General features: G+C 38.1%; 2 protein-coding genes across 2 annotated transcripts in view; one reads left to right on the top strand and one right to left on the bottom strand.

Moving 5' to 3' along the window:
- Positions 1-5,653, top strand: part of uba7 (ubiquitin-like modifier activating enzyme 7) — an 81,384-nt gene extending 75,731 nt beyond the window's left edge. The window contains exon 25 of the mRNA XM_088636420.1: positions 5,168-5,653. Coding sequence (XP_088492546.1) covers positions 5,168-5,300 — 133 coding nt within the window. The 3' untranslated portion in view covers positions 5,301-5,653. The remainder of the gene's footprint in view (positions 1-5,167) is intronic.
- A 3,079-nt stretch (positions 5,654-8,732) lies between these two features.
- LOC148661922 (PAK4-inhibitor inka2-like) lies at positions 8,733-14,533 on the bottom strand. Its single transcript, XM_088636422.1, has 3 exons — positions 14,379-14,533; positions 14,207-14,253; positions 8,733-9,764 (listed from the first exon to the last, which is right to left on the bottom strand). Exons 2-3 carry the CDS (start codon positions 14,207-14,209, stop codon positions 8,853-8,855), a joined length of 915 nt encoding a protein of 304 aa, XP_088492548.1. The 5' UTR covers positions 14,210-14,253; positions 14,379-14,533; the 3' UTR covers positions 8,733-8,852.
- Positions 14,534-17,326: the final 2,793 nt, after the last annotated feature.

Below are 17,326 nucleotides of genomic sequence, written 5' to 3'. Positions count from 1 at the left end.
AGCATAAAATCACAGAACACAGGTTGTAAGATACGGTTACATTTACTAACTAACTCTTTTACAGACCCCTTTATTTGTATGCTGTGAGGGAAACATCACCTGGGTACTGTGCAACAGTTTAACAGCTGACCAGTTCTTCAATACCCAGAAATGTCAATGAAAATCCCTGTAGTTGTGATTTAAGGTTAACAATTCCTAACCTTACCTCAGCTGAGCAGGGCAGATAAACATTAGAATCTCAGGAGGTGACATGTAACAGTCATTCTTGCCATCTTAAATCATCCCTTTAAGTACCTTGTGAAAACAAAAGGTATCAATTACCCATGACCTCACAGCCTCTTTGTTTATTTGGGGGGTCCCTGGAGGATCTCGCTCAGCAACTCCAAACAAAGAAGGTCTAGAGGGGCTTTCTGCTCGATTACCCACTGTTCATCTCTCTGCTCAGTGCTGTACTCACTCACACACGTCCTTGTCAGAGGTTTGAGTTATGAAACCTTCTCTGTACCGCATGAAGGTTAATATGATTTTTGAAATGCAACATTGCAAGTTATTTTTTATTTTACCAGCTTGTATTTTTGGGGAAATGCAGTTGTGTGTTTCTCACAATTTTCCCTGCTCATGGCCACACACCCCATGGCCTCACAGAGGAGACGATGAGGAAGTAGAAGCTGACATCTTCAACCTGCCCACCTTTGAGCCACTCCTATTTCAACACCAGAGGTCTGTGCTGATTACAGGAGAGGTGCATCCCTCACTGACTGCACTGCAGACCTGCTAGGGTCCAGGAGCCCCCAGGGGGCACTTTATTTGCCAAGAGCCAAGAGTAGTGTAGTAGAGTATTCCCACACTACAGTACCTTTTTAGGCCGCTCAACCAATTATATGCCTGTGCCAAGGGAATTTATGGTACAGTCAGATAGTGATATAACCCAGGCTCGTACCTGCAACACCTGCAGCAAGCAACCTAAACTCGGGAAAATGCCTTTACTAGTTGAGCCAATTTAGAGGTCATAATAATAATCAGCAGCAGATTCAGGAACAGAAGTGGCAGCAATGTTCTTATTATTATGTTATTTGAAATGTATTGGTTAAAAACATGGATACAGAGTAAGACATTGTAATAGATTTTGATGAAAGACATGATGAAATGGTAAAAGGTAACTGATTTAAAGTAAAGTACACTGTAATTCAAAATCCATAAAAACACATTTAACCAGATGTATTGTAACACAACTCTTAACTGGGGTGGAGCGGTGGCTCTGTGGCTAGGATCTTTGCCTGTGGCTGGAAGGTTGACGGTTCAAATCCCGTGGCCAGCAGAGGAATCCTACTCCATTGGGCCCCTGAGCAAGGCCCTTTACCCCAACTGCCCCAGGGGCACTGTACAAGTGCAAACCCTGCGCTCTGAACCCAAGCTTCTCTCCCTGTCTGTGTGTCTCATGGAGAGCAAGCTGGGGTATGCGAAAAGACAAATTCGTAATGCAAGAAATTGTATAGGGTTAATAAAGTGATGTTATAAGTTATATCTACTTAGTAGATAAAGACCCAGACTCTAATTGCATGTGGTGGAACGTTGAAAAGCTTGGGTTCATAGCTGCCTCAGGGGTGATGATTTATTTTAGTGGCAGCAAATAAGCCAGTGTCACTAAACTGAAGGTGCCATGATGGAAAATGGGTGCTAACTAGACTTTTAACATGGGGGGAGGGGGGTATTATTCAAGACCTTCAAGGTCATTACAATAATTTCAAACTCAACTCTAAACATCAAAGGCAGTGAGTGAAAGCAGCATTTAACAGACCTACTATGGCTACAATTAGATTTGGCTAAAGGGGGCAGAAAGAACTGAGGTTGGGCAATACTGCCCAGGTGTGTAAGGCAGAAAAGGCATCCATTGAACACAAAAATATTTATTTCTATTTACAAACATGACCTGTAGGCTGTGGGAAATGAGTCTGCTACCAGTTTTAACATCCAGTTTTGTATATGTGTTTCTAATGTCAATTGAGCTCCTGGGTACATAAGGCTACATGCCATTGCTTTAGGAAGCAAGTTCATGTTTTCTCTCCTTAGTGTTTAATTAACATTATGGACAGGGAGGTATGGCTCCTAATTATGGAAGACCTGCCGTATTAAAGTGATCCTCCTTAAGACTAGACTAGGTTTGTGCTTCCAATCCTGTTTAAAGCAGCTCCCCTGGTCATGTGCATTGCAGTGGAGCTGACGATGGAAGAATTTTGAGGATAGCCAGAGAGATTATGCCAGAATTATTTTAAAAAGTAATAAAATATGCAGTAACTTCCATTGGAAGGTCATAATAGCCGTTAGATTTAATTTTAATTCAGACCAGCAAGACTAGTTTGGCACTGTCCACCAGTTTGATTTATGAAAGTTTAGGAAAGGAAAGCCAGACTTACTGCTGCCAGCAGGAGAGACTCACTGGCCTTTAACTCAACATTGCTGACATATAGGTTACAGCAGTGAGGAGAAGCAAGTCAGTCCCTCCTGAAGCTGAATGAGATTTAAAACAATATCAAATACACATGAGAACGCATACTATATAGTGCGTTTGTTTTAGCAAAGGCAACAGATTTCAGAGAGTTTTTATGTGCTTACTGTAATTTCTATGGATGCCACATATTTTTGCTATGCGTGATTAATGTTTTGAGAATGATCTGTATGATATACTATACTTCATTGGTTTCATAAGCCATTATGCAGTTTTTAATATTGTTTAAAACGCCTATTAAAATATGCTATTTTAGTACATCTGCTTTGTACTCGTGTAGCCTCCCAATAAACAGATTCTTTTATTTTGAGAAATTAAGCATTTAAGCTATATATAGTCTGTTTTCCCAAAAGTAATATAGATTTATATAGATAGTAATATAATATTGTATTTGATGAGTTCATTGTACATTAGTTTCATGCCACTGGTTATATATATTTCTAATAAAATTGCATACTGTAAAGAGTTCAGTTCTCTGATGCTACAGTATATATGTGAATATCAGACTGTAACAAGTTAGAACAAAGAGCACAGATGTGATAATAAATCCAACTTCCAGGACTGGAATTGATGGGGACATAACATTTCCCCTTAAGTTACAATTCTTCATTCCAAGCACAAAGTTATGGAGAAAATACATAGCTGGAAGTCATCACCTGGTGTTATACAGGCTGCTGTGTATACAGAACTAAAGAATTCTGAGCCCATTTAAGGAAAGTCTACCCTGTTATTACACCTAAAGGACTGCAGACCAGAATAAATATTCCAAAGCATTCCAATAAATTGTTTGATGCGATTCTTTTTCTTATTATGGTAAATCATTGCAAATAGAGTAAAATACCTCACAAACATTAGGTTATCGTAACAGCAAGAATTGATTAAATTAAGGAAAACAACAGGATTACATCTTAAACTTTATTTGATGTTAGGTTCTTTGGTCATATTCCTGTTATGTATAAGTGATGAAACATACAGCTCAATAAAATGTTTGTTTTTCATTAGTTTGTATTTCTTATTATATATTAAATTTCATATGATCTCAAAACACAACCTTTTGAAAAATCTTGATCTGTTATTAAACCTTTATGCCACACTGTATGCCTTTAGGACATTGAAGCTGGTAGTATTACTTTCTACTCAATTAAAACTGTATCTTGCAAGAGTTGTGTTAGCCTATTGTGTCCAAGAATTTTTTATCACAAGATCACTGTTATCAGATTCAGTGACAGTTTATCAAATCTAACTGGTTATAGGGGAATTGTAAGTCATTGATGTAATTTGAGGGGTTTTCAGTAAAGCCCTGTAATCTTTTAAAAAATCATGTTGTAATCCCCCCAAGAAAACACCTAGGCTGCCATCATCCAATTGTTGTCTTGTGAACTAGTATTTTCAGTGGCTTACAAGTATTTAAGTTTCTGAAATGGAGCTTTTTCTATTCTTGATTAATTATATGTGTAGTAAAGCTATATCCAGGACTACCAAAAATATATCAGATATTTTTATTTAGTTTGACTTTTTGTTTCTGGAAACATCTAACCATTAGAATATGTTTGTAGAGAGACAAGCTCATGTGAAACTGAACAGAGAAACCAATCATCCAAGAGAGAATTAATGCAACCCAGTTGTCTTTGGATCAAGATATTATGTCATGTTTTATAACCAGGGGCATCATTATCCTTTGCAGTGTACCATATGGTAAGAGTGGAAATTCCCTTCAGTTCAGAAACACCTAAAGACTTGAATCCAACCCTCGGCTGAAAGTGGGTTATCAGTACTGCCCTTCACAAGCCAGGGGATTTCCCCATTCCCTTTTTCAGTAAATGTCAACTGGAGACAGTGGGTTGTGGGTTAGTGGGTTAGTGTCTGGCCCTGCCTCTCACACTGTTTCTGTTCCTGCTTTCCCAACCTTCGTTCTGACCACACTGCTGTAAGACTTTAAAAGAAAGGAGCAAAGCACAGGGAGGATATCAGGAAGGCGGCTTTTTTGTAACAAAAACATCCTGCCCATGCCCCTCCCCCCCACTGTTTCCCTTCTTTCTGTGTTTCTCCGTCTTCAGCAACACAGCCCGTTTCCTCAGAGTTTAGAGCAAAACATCCTCTAGGGACCAGACCCCTTTTTGGAGCTGACACAAGAGAGGTATGAAGGCAAGAAAAATCATTTGAAAAATGCCTTCTCAAACAGCTACACCCTGAACTGCTTCATTGGTGAAACAAGAGGCCTTGTTTATTGATCCATGTGCATGTGTGTGATTCGTTACTGTTTTTTTATGGAGCAATATCGAAACAGGGGCTTTATTGCCTCAACCTGGAGATATTTCTTCTCCTAAATCAAGCTGAGAAATGTTGTACACGTTAATTCAAAAAATAATTCCAGAGATTGTCCTGCCAAAACAATTCTTGGACAGAGGTGTTAAGAGTTCTGCCTGAGTGTTGTTACTCAGTGAAGAATTTAAAAAAAAACGTATTTAGTCAAATAAAAATGTATTTGACATTTTTTCAGTTTGCCCCCTCAAAAATCAAACTTATTTCACTAATTTATCACACATTTCATATAATTAAGTGATTATGAAAATTAATTTTCTTTTGACATTTACATCAAATTTTGTTATGTAATCCACCAATCTAAAAGATCTTTTATAAATTGTATTTCTGTGTCTGCAGGGTGTCTGATGTTGTGAGAAAGGTCTTCAAGAACGGGATTCCTCATCATCAGCAGGTGCTGGTATTGTATGCTGACTTTGCTGAAGACAATGCAAGTCAAGAAGTTCCACCCATACGGTACCAATTCAGATGATTCACATTTAAACATTCTGGCATCTGAGGAGTAGCTACGTAGTACTGGGGGTGTACACAGCCAAGAATCTGTTCTTTTTGTCTAATTAAGGGTTTGAATCAAGAAAATGCATCTAAAGCTTATTTCTGAAGCTTCAATGTTTAGCCTAATTTTGAGGTTGTTATTAATCTGTGCTACCTTGCAAAGCTTTTTGACTTTCCTGAGTCATGCCTTGTTAAATCACTGTATTACATGGAACTTAAAAAAATTGTAGTTTGATGTCACTGCTGCTGATATAATGCTGTGATTTTTGTATAACATGAGTTACTGAAGTTTCCCAATGTAAAATCTAATTAAATGTTCAGAGCATTGAATATAGTTTTCTCCATTGATTTCTAGCTTGATTTCAGATGCACACTCATATGCCTTCATGTTTTCCTCCCCCCACTAAGGAGTATTACACGGGTGCCCTGATTCCTGTTTAACCACTTTTGAAAATCATGGATCTCAAAGGGGTGTCTTTGTAATTCACAGTTTATCCTGTTTAACTGCAGCCTGACAGGAAGTGGCCCAGGTTCAGTAAAGAGCAGCTTCAGGATCACCCAGTGAAAATACAGTATCCGATTCATTACTTTCCTCCATTCATCCCTCCTCCTGAGCAGCTCTTTTAGACTTTCATATGCTTTCTCCTGAATTACTGTATCACAGATTTTTGTTCATGTTTTCGAGCTCCAGAGATTTTTTACATATTTTAATTGTGAGCACAAATAATCGTTATTAATTGAAATTACTGCTCTTTATCTTCCACACTAGCCTGGAAGGGTGTTATTTCTTGAAAAGAATTTTAATATCTGCTTGTGAAAGTCTTCCCGAGATTAGAACATATGTAATAAGCGGTCCATGGCGAGTTTAATTCTTTAACAATAAGTTATTTTTGGTAATGTATACTATACTAAACCTTTAATAGTGATGACTGGACTAAACCTGTAAGAATAAACAGGATGACATTCTGTATTGCATGCTGAAAAGCAAGGGTAGTTTCATGCACTGCACAAAATGAACTCCCCTCTTGTAAGTATGATTCTTTGCTGTTCACGTCCGACTTGAATTTGATCTGTTGTTATTAAGATTTTCTGCTGTCTTCAAGCACTGATGGTGTGGTCAAAAATGTTTTCATTTTTTGGCTACAAATTGAAATGCTAGTTCTGTCATAAATAAAAATGTTTGCAAAATGCGTTTGCATGGTGAAACACAAGACTATCTCACCTGTGAAAATTCCTAATAGCAATATGGGGAATTTATTTTAAAACCTAAACCTTGTATTGGAATCTCCCAAATAAGGTTGCCGGACTGGTGAAGTGTGAGAAGAGTTTAAAAGTTTTCATGAAGGGAGACAGTGGAATTTTCTCAATAAACACAAGCTACCCTTCAGGTTTATAGTGGCTGGGATTCAAACAAAGCAAGATTCACTACTACAAGTGATGAATCATAAACCTGAATGCATATTTTAAAGGAGAAAGTTACCAGTACTCCTTGCTTTCTTCCGTGTTCAGAGATTTTTGCCAAAATTCCGAAACAAATTTTGACCCCAAAATAATAAACCGATTTGGACAGATTTGGTGGTTTTCGCATTGTGACTCTCACACTCCATCCAGTAGGGATTGACAAAGCTAAATGGAACGAAATGATTTTTAGTGAGCTTCACGGCTAATAAACCAAGAGCCTGAGTAAACGCTGGAAGGGGTTTTGCAATTCACCATCTGGACACAGCTGGTTCATTTGCTGGAGTGGTCACAAGAGAAATATAGGGCTGTGCTAATCAAACACATGTTTGTCTCATGGCAGGCTCTGTGTGTATAGCTGCCTTTGTACTCTTTTACAATTAATCGTCCAGTAACATTCTTTCTGCTTGAAGTTACTTATGCTCCAACATGACGCAAAAACATCTGCGTGTTCTGTTTTTGCTTCAACACTCCATGACTGCCATCATACAATTAATAGGTTTGGTCTTTATGGAAAAAATAATTTTAAATGTACTGGGTTATACTTTTACATGCAGGATATTGATCATTTTTCATACAGATGCTATATTATTATAGCAATAACGTGCAATGTGCAATAAATACCAATTGACTGTGACCAGCGTTCTCCAATTGATAAGAGCAGAACTGGCTCTGGGTTGCCACGACAGAGCTGGGAATTGTCAGAAAGGACTCACTCTCTTTGTTCTCCTCCTCCTTTCATTTGAACTTCCCAGGTGAATATAAAATAACTATAAAAAGTTTATGTAGAACATGAGAGTATGCTGTGACAATAATGTCACTTTTGTACCACTAGGGTTGTATTGTACAATTGCTAACTGATATGATAAGAGAATGAAGTAAGATTATATGCAGTGATGTTTCCCAGTACCAACAGAGAGTAACTTTAGGTGCTATAGTTGTATGTCAGCCTGTGCAATTATACATAGCTTGTGTGACTGCCTGTCATCCGAGACTGAAAGTTCTCAAAATTGGTGCACAGTGTTGACAGTCTAGTTCCACATAGACTGAGGCATAAAAATAACCTTTTAAATTATTCATTGGTCCCTTTGCTTTTGTTATTAGTTTTTATGTTAAATTATTTATTGATGTTTCTTATCCAGCTGTTCGTCATCTTATAATAGGTTTAATGAGTGACCTAATTTCATATTCAAATATGTTTTCACAGGAATATCGTTTATTTGTCCGGTTAAAACCTGTTGACTTTCCTTTTCCACAAAAATCCAAGTAAAATATCAATTTGATCCTTAACACTTTTTTGACAAGTTGTCGAGAATAAGTCTCATACTCTCAGTATGTTCTCAATATCTCTCAATTATAATTGGAATCAGGTACCTACAGCAGGACATGTATCCAAAGTTCATATTTGTTTTATCTATTCCTTTTCATTTTCCTTTTGAATTTCAGCTTTTCTCCAAGGGTTTTACAAGTATTTGTGTTCAAATGAAAAAAGTAGATGAGGGTGTTTTTCCACATTTTACACAGAATATAGACTACAAGTTTACACACAGGAAACTATTAGCATTTTTTATCAAAATAATGTTTAGTTTGTCATATTAAATTAGACTTGACCATTTTATGTTCAAAGTGTCATTCCAATATATTGCACAAACACTGCAGAGGACTGTCATTTGTTTCTTTGTATTAAAGAACCTTTGGGTTTTGTACATGAAGTAGGAACAAATGTAAAAACTGCTATTCTTATCAATTTAAAAGATGGACCAGGAAACAGTACTCCCTGCATATGATAGCTACACACTCAAACCTTACTCTTAATTTGTTCAAGTTGCCAGCCTACTAGTCATAAATTGTTAGCCATTTTTCTTCTTTTCCATTTCAATGGAACAATTCTTAATATATTTTAAACTGAAGCGCAAGAACAAGTACACCTCCTCCAGTAAAAAAAAAGGCATTTCATTAAAAAAATGTTGGGCTTTATTATGAGCACAAGTGAGACATAACAAACGAGGCATAAAAAATGTTGTAGAAAACATGTGCTAAGCAAGTGGTGAATCCCAAGCTCCTGAGTCTGTTAGATATACCCAATAATGTCATTGCAGATGATAGGCTGTCGGCTGCCAGTTTTCATTAATGCAGTGAACTGGTAGAAGTCTGTTCCCAGTTCATGAAGACCAGTGTGTGACTGGTGAAAGTAGGGCACTCTGGCTTGGAAACCTACAGGACAAGATAGACGCTTTGGTGCTCCAGTCCTGTTGGCCCGTGTGCCATCCACAGATTTACCCCGTCCATCTGTGCCTTTTGACATTCCAGTCAGTTTGCGCCGCATGTTGAGCAAGAAGTCTTTGGCCAAACGTCGCCCTGGGTTTGGCTTCAGTTCTGCCGGATCTGGGCACTCCGGTAGGTCCATCCAGTTCTCAATCAAGTCAGCAAAGCTGTTGTCTCCCAGGACTAAGGGTTGCCGATTGCGTCCCCTCGTCAACAGGGAGGTGGTCCAGTCCTCTGGGTCGCTGGCCTCAAATGAAGTCCAGCGCTCAAGGCAAGCGTCGGAAGTGGATTTGGGCCTCACGCGTCCACTGGGAGCCCGGTTGGTACGGACGCACGCCGCTGACGACACTCTGACATTCCTGCTCCTCCGGAGAACCACCACCTCATCCTGCCAGGAGGCCTCGGAGTAGCCAGAGTCAAACTCCAGGCTCTTCTCGCTGCTGGGAGAGCCTACCGCCAGTCGGCTGCCGGAGTCCTCCTCAACCGAGCTGGCCAGGCAGCAGGCGGAGTCGTAGGTGCTGGATTCCAACCCCTCGGAGATGCGCAATCGGGCCAGCCGCTCCCTCTGGAGCACCCTCTTCTGGCAGCCCCTGGTGGCGGCCGGCGTGGGCCGGCTGGAGGCCTGGCACCCTCCTCTCATCTGCTTCAGGTCCTGCAGGGTCTTCATCACGCACTGCATCTGCTCCCGCAGGCAGTCCCCCGGCTCGCGCAAGCACAGCTGAGGAGGAAAAGAAGAGGAAGAGCAGGTCAGTCTCAGTCACTCACACAGGCCTCAGCGCAAGAAACTCTGTGAGTCGAGGAAGCAACCCTACCATTGTCTTTCAGATGAATCCCCCAAATAACTGCTAAACCTCTCATCAGATAATGAGAGTGGTTGCTGTCTATACCTCACCCATCTGCCCTTTGTTTTAAATTCGATGCAAATGGCTTTACATTTTGAAAAGTATTAACGCTGGTGGGGAGCAGTGTTATTTTTCTTTCATTTCCTTTGACTCATCACTCCAGAGTGTTCCTTTCCTCTCTGGCCACTCTGTTTGTGACCATGTATCACTTGGCATAGCCAGTCCCGGCGATAGATGCTAGAGCTTAGAGCGGAAGGCAAAACTTCCTTTCTCTGACAAGGGTCACCCTTTTTTTTTCCTTTTCCTCTTTCACTTTGTGATTTCCTGATTTCCTGACTTTTTTCATTCGAATATCAACTCACAAAACACTATAATCTACTCAATATCATAAGGAAGGCATCCCGCGTATAAAGTTATACCGTCTTAATAATTTAACTGCAGGAAGTTCTTGAAAGGAACTATATCTTTGAAGCATGTAATTATGTATTTCTGCACAATTAATTGCCAGAAAATAAGAAAGAATATGTAGCTACTTTGATGTTGGGTTCAGACCAGAGCCAAATACTGCTTGAGTGACAATTAAAATCCACTTTATTTCCCTCTTCTCCAGTGGAACAAGGTTTTTAAGTGTGTCATTTGCATACGTGTTCACCGGTTCAGCTTAAAGCCCAGTCCTTGCCTCTCCCCAGCTCCCTGGACAGGCACAGACTTGCACTGAGATTCTGTGGCAGCCTGGGAGTTTCGATTGCCTTCCACAGCAGCACCCTCACTCCTATCCTGGGAGAACCGTCAGGCTGTGCCTTAAAGACAAGCCTTGCCCTCTGAGGGCCAGAGACCTGATTGAAGGCTCTGCTTCACACATCTACTGACTGTCCTTTTCACTAGCTGTCCCGTGGGACTGTCAACTCACACTCCACTGCAAAACATTTCCCTCTGCTCTCTCAGCTCTGCTCTATTTTTTTAAATGTTTGGAAACAAACACGTTAATAGGAAAAGAATGATTAAAAAAAACAATCTATAAAATGACATTCAGCTACTAAAAAAACAACATCTCTTGGCAATATCACTTTTAGAGGTATTGTTATTTATTCATAATTTTATCAAAATAGTCAAATTAATATTATATATTTCTAAATAAAAACAGAAGGGAGAAGTGATATGGAAATGTGAGACAATCCAAAACAGTCCAAAAAAATGTTTACAAAGACCTCTTAAATCCCACTAGGTTGTAATCATTTGCAGACATTGTTCTTATAGAAAGTAAGACTTATTTACATTTTGTTAGTGCAAAACTGCAATAATGTGGTCAGATAGTTTTACATCAATGTTCCATTTTTTCATGTGCTCTCCACCCACTTTTTGCCTGCTTTTTGTTGTTTTCAGAATTTTGTTTTGATGTTTGTTCCATTTGAAAAGAAGACCAACTGTTATAACACCACTGGCCTGATTGGTTTTGAAATGCGCATTGATACAGCTTTGTCTTGTGTGATCCAAAGCGTGTTAGTGGGACAGAACTAAGGTGGTCTGTGTGTCTTTAAGAAGAGAAAACTCATGGCTGAGTAACAGCACTAAAACCCACAGGAGTAGGAGAAGTCATTTCCTTGAAACTGAGTCACAGGAACTTCAGATTGGCCAAAACAGACTAGTGGCAACTTAGAAGCATTCTTACCATGCAACAGCTGGTTTTGAACTTAAACAGCTAATTACATTTAGTAAAATCTACTAACTTTTTCCTCCACCTAAGAGACAGAAGTAATTGATTATTTTCACTACCTGGAATACTGTCAACGTGAGAGATGTCACCCATGTTACTAACATAAATATACTGTATCTTGGCAAGCTTCATATGTTAAAAAGGGGGTTTTAAAAGTAAGTGAAATATATCATGAAACAGCATTGAGTGTTAAGAACACTACATAAATGCACTTAAATTGCTTATATGTCCTTTGGTCAAATGAAATCTTAATGTGGATATTGCACTGGACATTTCCTTATCTTTTTTACAAAGACTTAGACTGATACTTAGTGTAATTATCACTGGTCAGTGTTCAAACATGGGATTTCCCAATGTTTCTGAGCACTAAAATCATTAAATATAGACTTTTTTACATTTCACATTGTTCACCCTAACCAGGGAATGAACAGTAGATAGAAAATGGATGTATGGACATTTGTCACATCAATTTAGGATTATATTGTAATTGAACTAATAATTGTGACTAGTGAACTTTACATTTGAGCATAACAGATTATTTCTGTAGCTTTCACAACTGTATAACACATCCCTAGTTCATAGTCCTACAGGCTAAACAGTGCTTATTTGGAGTAGCTATGTTATCACAGCTGCGGAAAGTTAGCTCTTTGGCTCCAAAACAGGATCCTTGAGTGTGAGATGTACAGGGCTGGGTAAGGAGAAACAAGGAAAGAGAACATGCTCTTTTTAATACTTCTTTCAGCACTTTATTTTAATACCACTTCTTTTAGGATTTCATTAAAAAATGTACTGAATTATTTTACCATAGTAAAAATTCCAAGATTGCTCAATGCCATTTTTACTAACAGTGTAAAGATAACAACTCTGAACAAAGCTGTGTTCTGGAGTGCATCTTTAAAAAATTAAAGAGAGCAGCTCTTGTACGTTTTTGGTTGGTCCTCTGCTTCCAATTGTCTTTATTAGTAAACAGTCCATCACAGCTGAAACCTAAACACACCTGAGGTCTTTTGTGAAGAACGTGAACTATGCACACTGAAGAACTACTTTTTTCACCCTTCTGTTTAGGTTTTAAAAGAACAATGTAAAGGAACGTTACATCCCAAAGGGAAAGCAAAGAGCTAGTAAACCCTATTTCTGCTTACGAATTGCAGCAAATTATCTGATCGCTTTATTGCCTTTAATAGAAAGTTTTACGGATATAGAAATACAAAACAGAATAATTCTCGTGGTTTCGTTTACTGACACATACGTTAAACCAGTTCAAATGCAGACGTAAAGCAATTAACCAATAAAAACTTTAAAAATGTTAAACAAAGGTAGTAGGACGCTGTCTGACCTGTAACAATACCTTGGCAGGTCTACCAACCTGAATACAAAGCCAACAGTTATGAGAAACAAGAATATCTCCAAATGACTCGTCCAGTATCACTCCATTCCAAGTTCCCAAACGGCAAAATACAGGGAATTGTTTCACAAAGTAGTTCAAGTCCCTCAACATCCGCCTAGTATAGTAGATTTCCTGTAATCTGTAGTACACGTTTATAAGAATCTACATTTATAAAAACGCCGCAAACCGCAGAAAATGACCAACAGTATGAAAAGATAAACTACAATATTCGCAGAAATGATACCACTGATTTATGCGGTGCTATGAAATGCCATAACTCTTAAAACAATGTGCACATTTAATCTCTTAATAAAGCATTTTATAAATATAACGCTGCATTGTGGTAACGTTTTTCCGTAAATTTGTCTAGAGGCCTTTCCCAATTATTTATTTTTCGTCGCCCTCTTGAGAACCTCGCGGCTTTTAAATAAAAAGCCACCATTTGGTTGCGTTTTCACGAGCACATGGCATAGAAAAACATCACACCAAGGGCTAGATCAGTTCAACTGTAGCAAAGTCAATAAAACATTAAACGTTTTCCAATCCGCAGTCTATTGGCTTTCTACACATCTGCATTGGATTGCAGCATAGCTTCCCTATAAGAAAAACGTTTTGCCACTCATACTTCAATAAACACATTTACTGATTAGATTTTAAAATTGTACCTCGGTTTTCATAGCTTTTCAAGTTATCATTTTAAGCTTTAGTGAGTCTTTGGTATAGTGGCTTTTTAATGGGGTTTACAGTATTACACAGTATAGTACAGTAGATACAAATACTATTATCTATTTGTGCGTTAAGAACGTAATGGAAAAGGTGTTAGAAGCCTAGCTGTATCTCTTAAAGCAAAGTACCATACCACTTTACCATAGCTCGTCAAATATGATTTAAAGCAAGACCCTACTGCTAATATGTGCTAATTAAGGTGCTTTTTTCCAAAGATAACCCATACTTCCGTGCATTGCCTGCATGTTCTGCAGTCTCCGAGAATGGTAACATATAGTTTCTCAAATAACTATAGCATGGTGGTTATCTGATACATGTCCCACACAAACTGACAGTTCTCAAACTTCTCTCAGTCATGCTTTCGGTGATCCAGCATCGTAACGTTATTATGATTATTCTAACTCCCATTAAAGTCAAAAGGCATTGCATGTATCGATGTTGTTTTTCCACAGTAAATATAATCCAATTTTAAAATTAGTTTTAAAACTCACCATTTCCTTTTTAGTTAACAGCAGCCAGTTACAGCTAACCAGTTTTCCTGAAAGAAAAAAAGGGGATGTTTAATCGCTGACAGTACAGAAATTAACCCAATTAGAATATTTACCGATTATATATAATGAATTGTGTATATAGAAATGGAAATGTATATATATAGAAACTTACATTGGTATGTGATTCGTTTCCAGATGCGTACGCGTAGTCCTTAATGCGCTCTACAAGTACACATGTATCTGCAGACGTTTCAGTACTCCTTTCAACCTTTAAAGCATTATAATGCAGGTCTAAATCTCCCTCAGCGTTTTTGTCCAATCTGTCCCCATTTCAGCGTGGGACTCTCCACCAATAGGAAACGTGCATCACCCTCTCAGCCAATACCCGCGCTCCTGAAATCCGAGACAATGTGGAGCACGGTTTTACCTCGCCAAGGTGTACCCCAACTAACAGATTATCAGGCAACACCTTCGTGAGGGGGTTACCCACAGGGGCTCAACACAGGAGGAGCCAGGTGCCGAGATGGTATTGATCAGTGGATATCTGGCAGTTTAGAAAAATAAATAGGGCGATATGGAACACGTAATGAATTGTTAGTTTTTTTCCTGCTGTCACTCGGTCTCTAAGTAGATGGCTAGCACGTTTCAACATCTCCCCGAAAACTACATGGGGTGAATTCTATGTACAGTAAGAACACAATTCAATAAGCTACACAAACCCCTTCAGCATGGCATTCCTTTCTAAAATGGTTTGAACATGCCGTTACTAAAGCCCAAATAATTTACATGGAATAGCGGATAGTGAATAACTGTTTTTATAACCCACAGAGACTACAAATATGAACTAAAGTTGGTCAATCCATCCGTGTTTTTATTTGCAGTAATATTAGCTTGTTTTGCAGCAGTGTGATATATATGCTCAGCTTTCCTAATGAACCATGCGCCAATGTCAGGATCAAAATAAGTTAATATTATTAAATTAATCTTTTAACCATCTCGAGATCTTTCCTGAGTGAACAGATGCACTGTTAATGTATTTGCTCTATGTAAAATGGAAGGCATTTTTTCAGATATGCTATATTCAATTTGATTTTGATAAGAACGTACAGTATGAAAACTGCTAAGGAAATTCTTGCAAGAATTAAGTATAATACGTACGATTTACATCTGAAAGTTCTGACTTGCTTTTGTCTTCCGAAAACATTTTCTGCTTTACTAAATGCGCATGTTTATTCTACAAACATCACCTATTAAACCGTGTTTTGAAAACTTGTTTCACTTTAAAATAATACATGCTTAAATCGCGGTGCTTCGTTTCTAGACAATGAAGTGACGTGACTGGGGTATCCCAATGTTTTAGATTTATATAAGCTCTCATAACAGTCTGTAAACATAATATCAGTTCTTATAATGGAAAGCACGCATGCTTTATGTATTAATCCTACATTAGGGGTTAGATTTAATATTTTATTAGCTTATCCCGTGCTGTGTTTAGATATACTGTGTACGTTTTTTTTAATCATAGCTACATGTACAGTATAGCGCCGTTCTTCTATTACGCCTTGTTATAGGGGTTGTACAGTACATAAGATAATAAACCTATCAACTCAAAAACGAACATTTTGTTGATCGCTGACAAGAAGAAAAGGACATACAGTGTGTAGCCTATGAGATAAGATGCTACTGAAAACATCTTCATAGCACTTTCACCATTATCTACAGTACGTACAGTATAATTAAGAGAACACCCATACTGATCTGTATTGCAAAGTGCGCCAGTTGCTGATTTCTGAGTTTCTGGAATATTATAGTATGCCTTTTGTCGTGTGATAGCCATTTCATGTCAAGCAGTGCCCAGATACTGTATTTCTTGAAACATATTTCTCGTATTGGATTCAGCGGTTATTGATAATGCACGGATAGATATTCTAAGCAAAACAGCCACTGATGATTGGGTAGTTGACCGCGATTCTATCACGATAATAACTAATAATAAATTATATCGCTGTAAAAGCAAACCTTGATGGTATAAATATAATATATATATATATTTCAATATGTAGAGACATATTTTACTTGATTTTGTAAAATAGCTGTTTAGAGCACATATACGTTTTTAAAGGTCATTTTCCCATCACAAAATGGTCTACGTTTTGCATGAATATATTAGACTAACGTGACATCTACTTTAAGGGGGTATATTAAATTATGCATTCGTAAGCCGTATTTAGCTATTATATTATATTGTATTTAATCAAATTCTGTGAAAGACATTTTATCTAAAGTGAAACTGCAGCGTTCTCCAATTTAGGTCCTTCCTTAAAATCAAATTTCTCTTCTTCGCTTTTTGCACCTTTCTCAAGCACAGTGGACTACCCCCATCTAGCGTCTGATTTTAAACGCAGAGGCAGTGTAAATACACCACAGGCTTCATTCTTGTGTATCGGCATCTACGCGCATGTAAAACGCCCGCTTGGTGTGAAAACTCATCAGTGCTACATTCCCGTAAACATTCCGAACATTCTCGCGTTCATCGCTGTTTTACAATGTAAATAAGACTGTTAACAAGCAGTTACCTTATGCAAAGATGTCAGCCTGGCCTTAGGAATGTTACACAAATTGTGAACAGCTGTTTTATAGAATACGATAAGCACAACAGCTACTCGTAGATCCTTGAAGAGAGTATTCCACGTGCAGTTTCTCAGAGCGTAGTACTGTGTGATGTCATTTGCTAAGAAAAAATCATTCTTCTTTCTTGATTTCAGTCTGTATTTAGTGTCTAAATAGTTCCTTCAAGTTAAGTCTTGATACACAATTTTGGGCTATTATAAGAGACGCCATTCATTAAAAACGTTAAGAAGTTTTCAGTCTTATTTATATACAAGCGAATAATGTTCTTTCGTGTTGCATATTCTAATGACGGATCGACGACGTATCTGTTTTTAAATGGACCTTGTTTGAATCTGATAATGCGTCCACGTTTAGCGATTAGTAGCATATCTGTTGCAACAATGAAGTAGAAATGGTACTGCTTGCAATATTAGATTTTGTTAAAGACGCAAAGAAAATACTGTATTATTATATTTAAAAAATAAGTGTTGTTTGTATCAACATTACTAA

Source organism: Lepisosteus platostomus, chromosome 6, assembly GCF_059453375.1.
Source record: "Lepisosteus platostomus isolate fLepPlt1 chromosome 6, fLepPlt1.hap1, whole genome shotgun sequence".
Taxonomy (NCBI): Eukaryota; Metazoa; Chordata; class Actinopteri; order Semionotiformes; family Lepisosteidae; genus Lepisosteus; species Lepisosteus platostomus.
The sequence above is the reverse complement of the archived record's forward strand: the minus strand, read 5'-3'. Positions and strand labels throughout refer to the sequence as shown.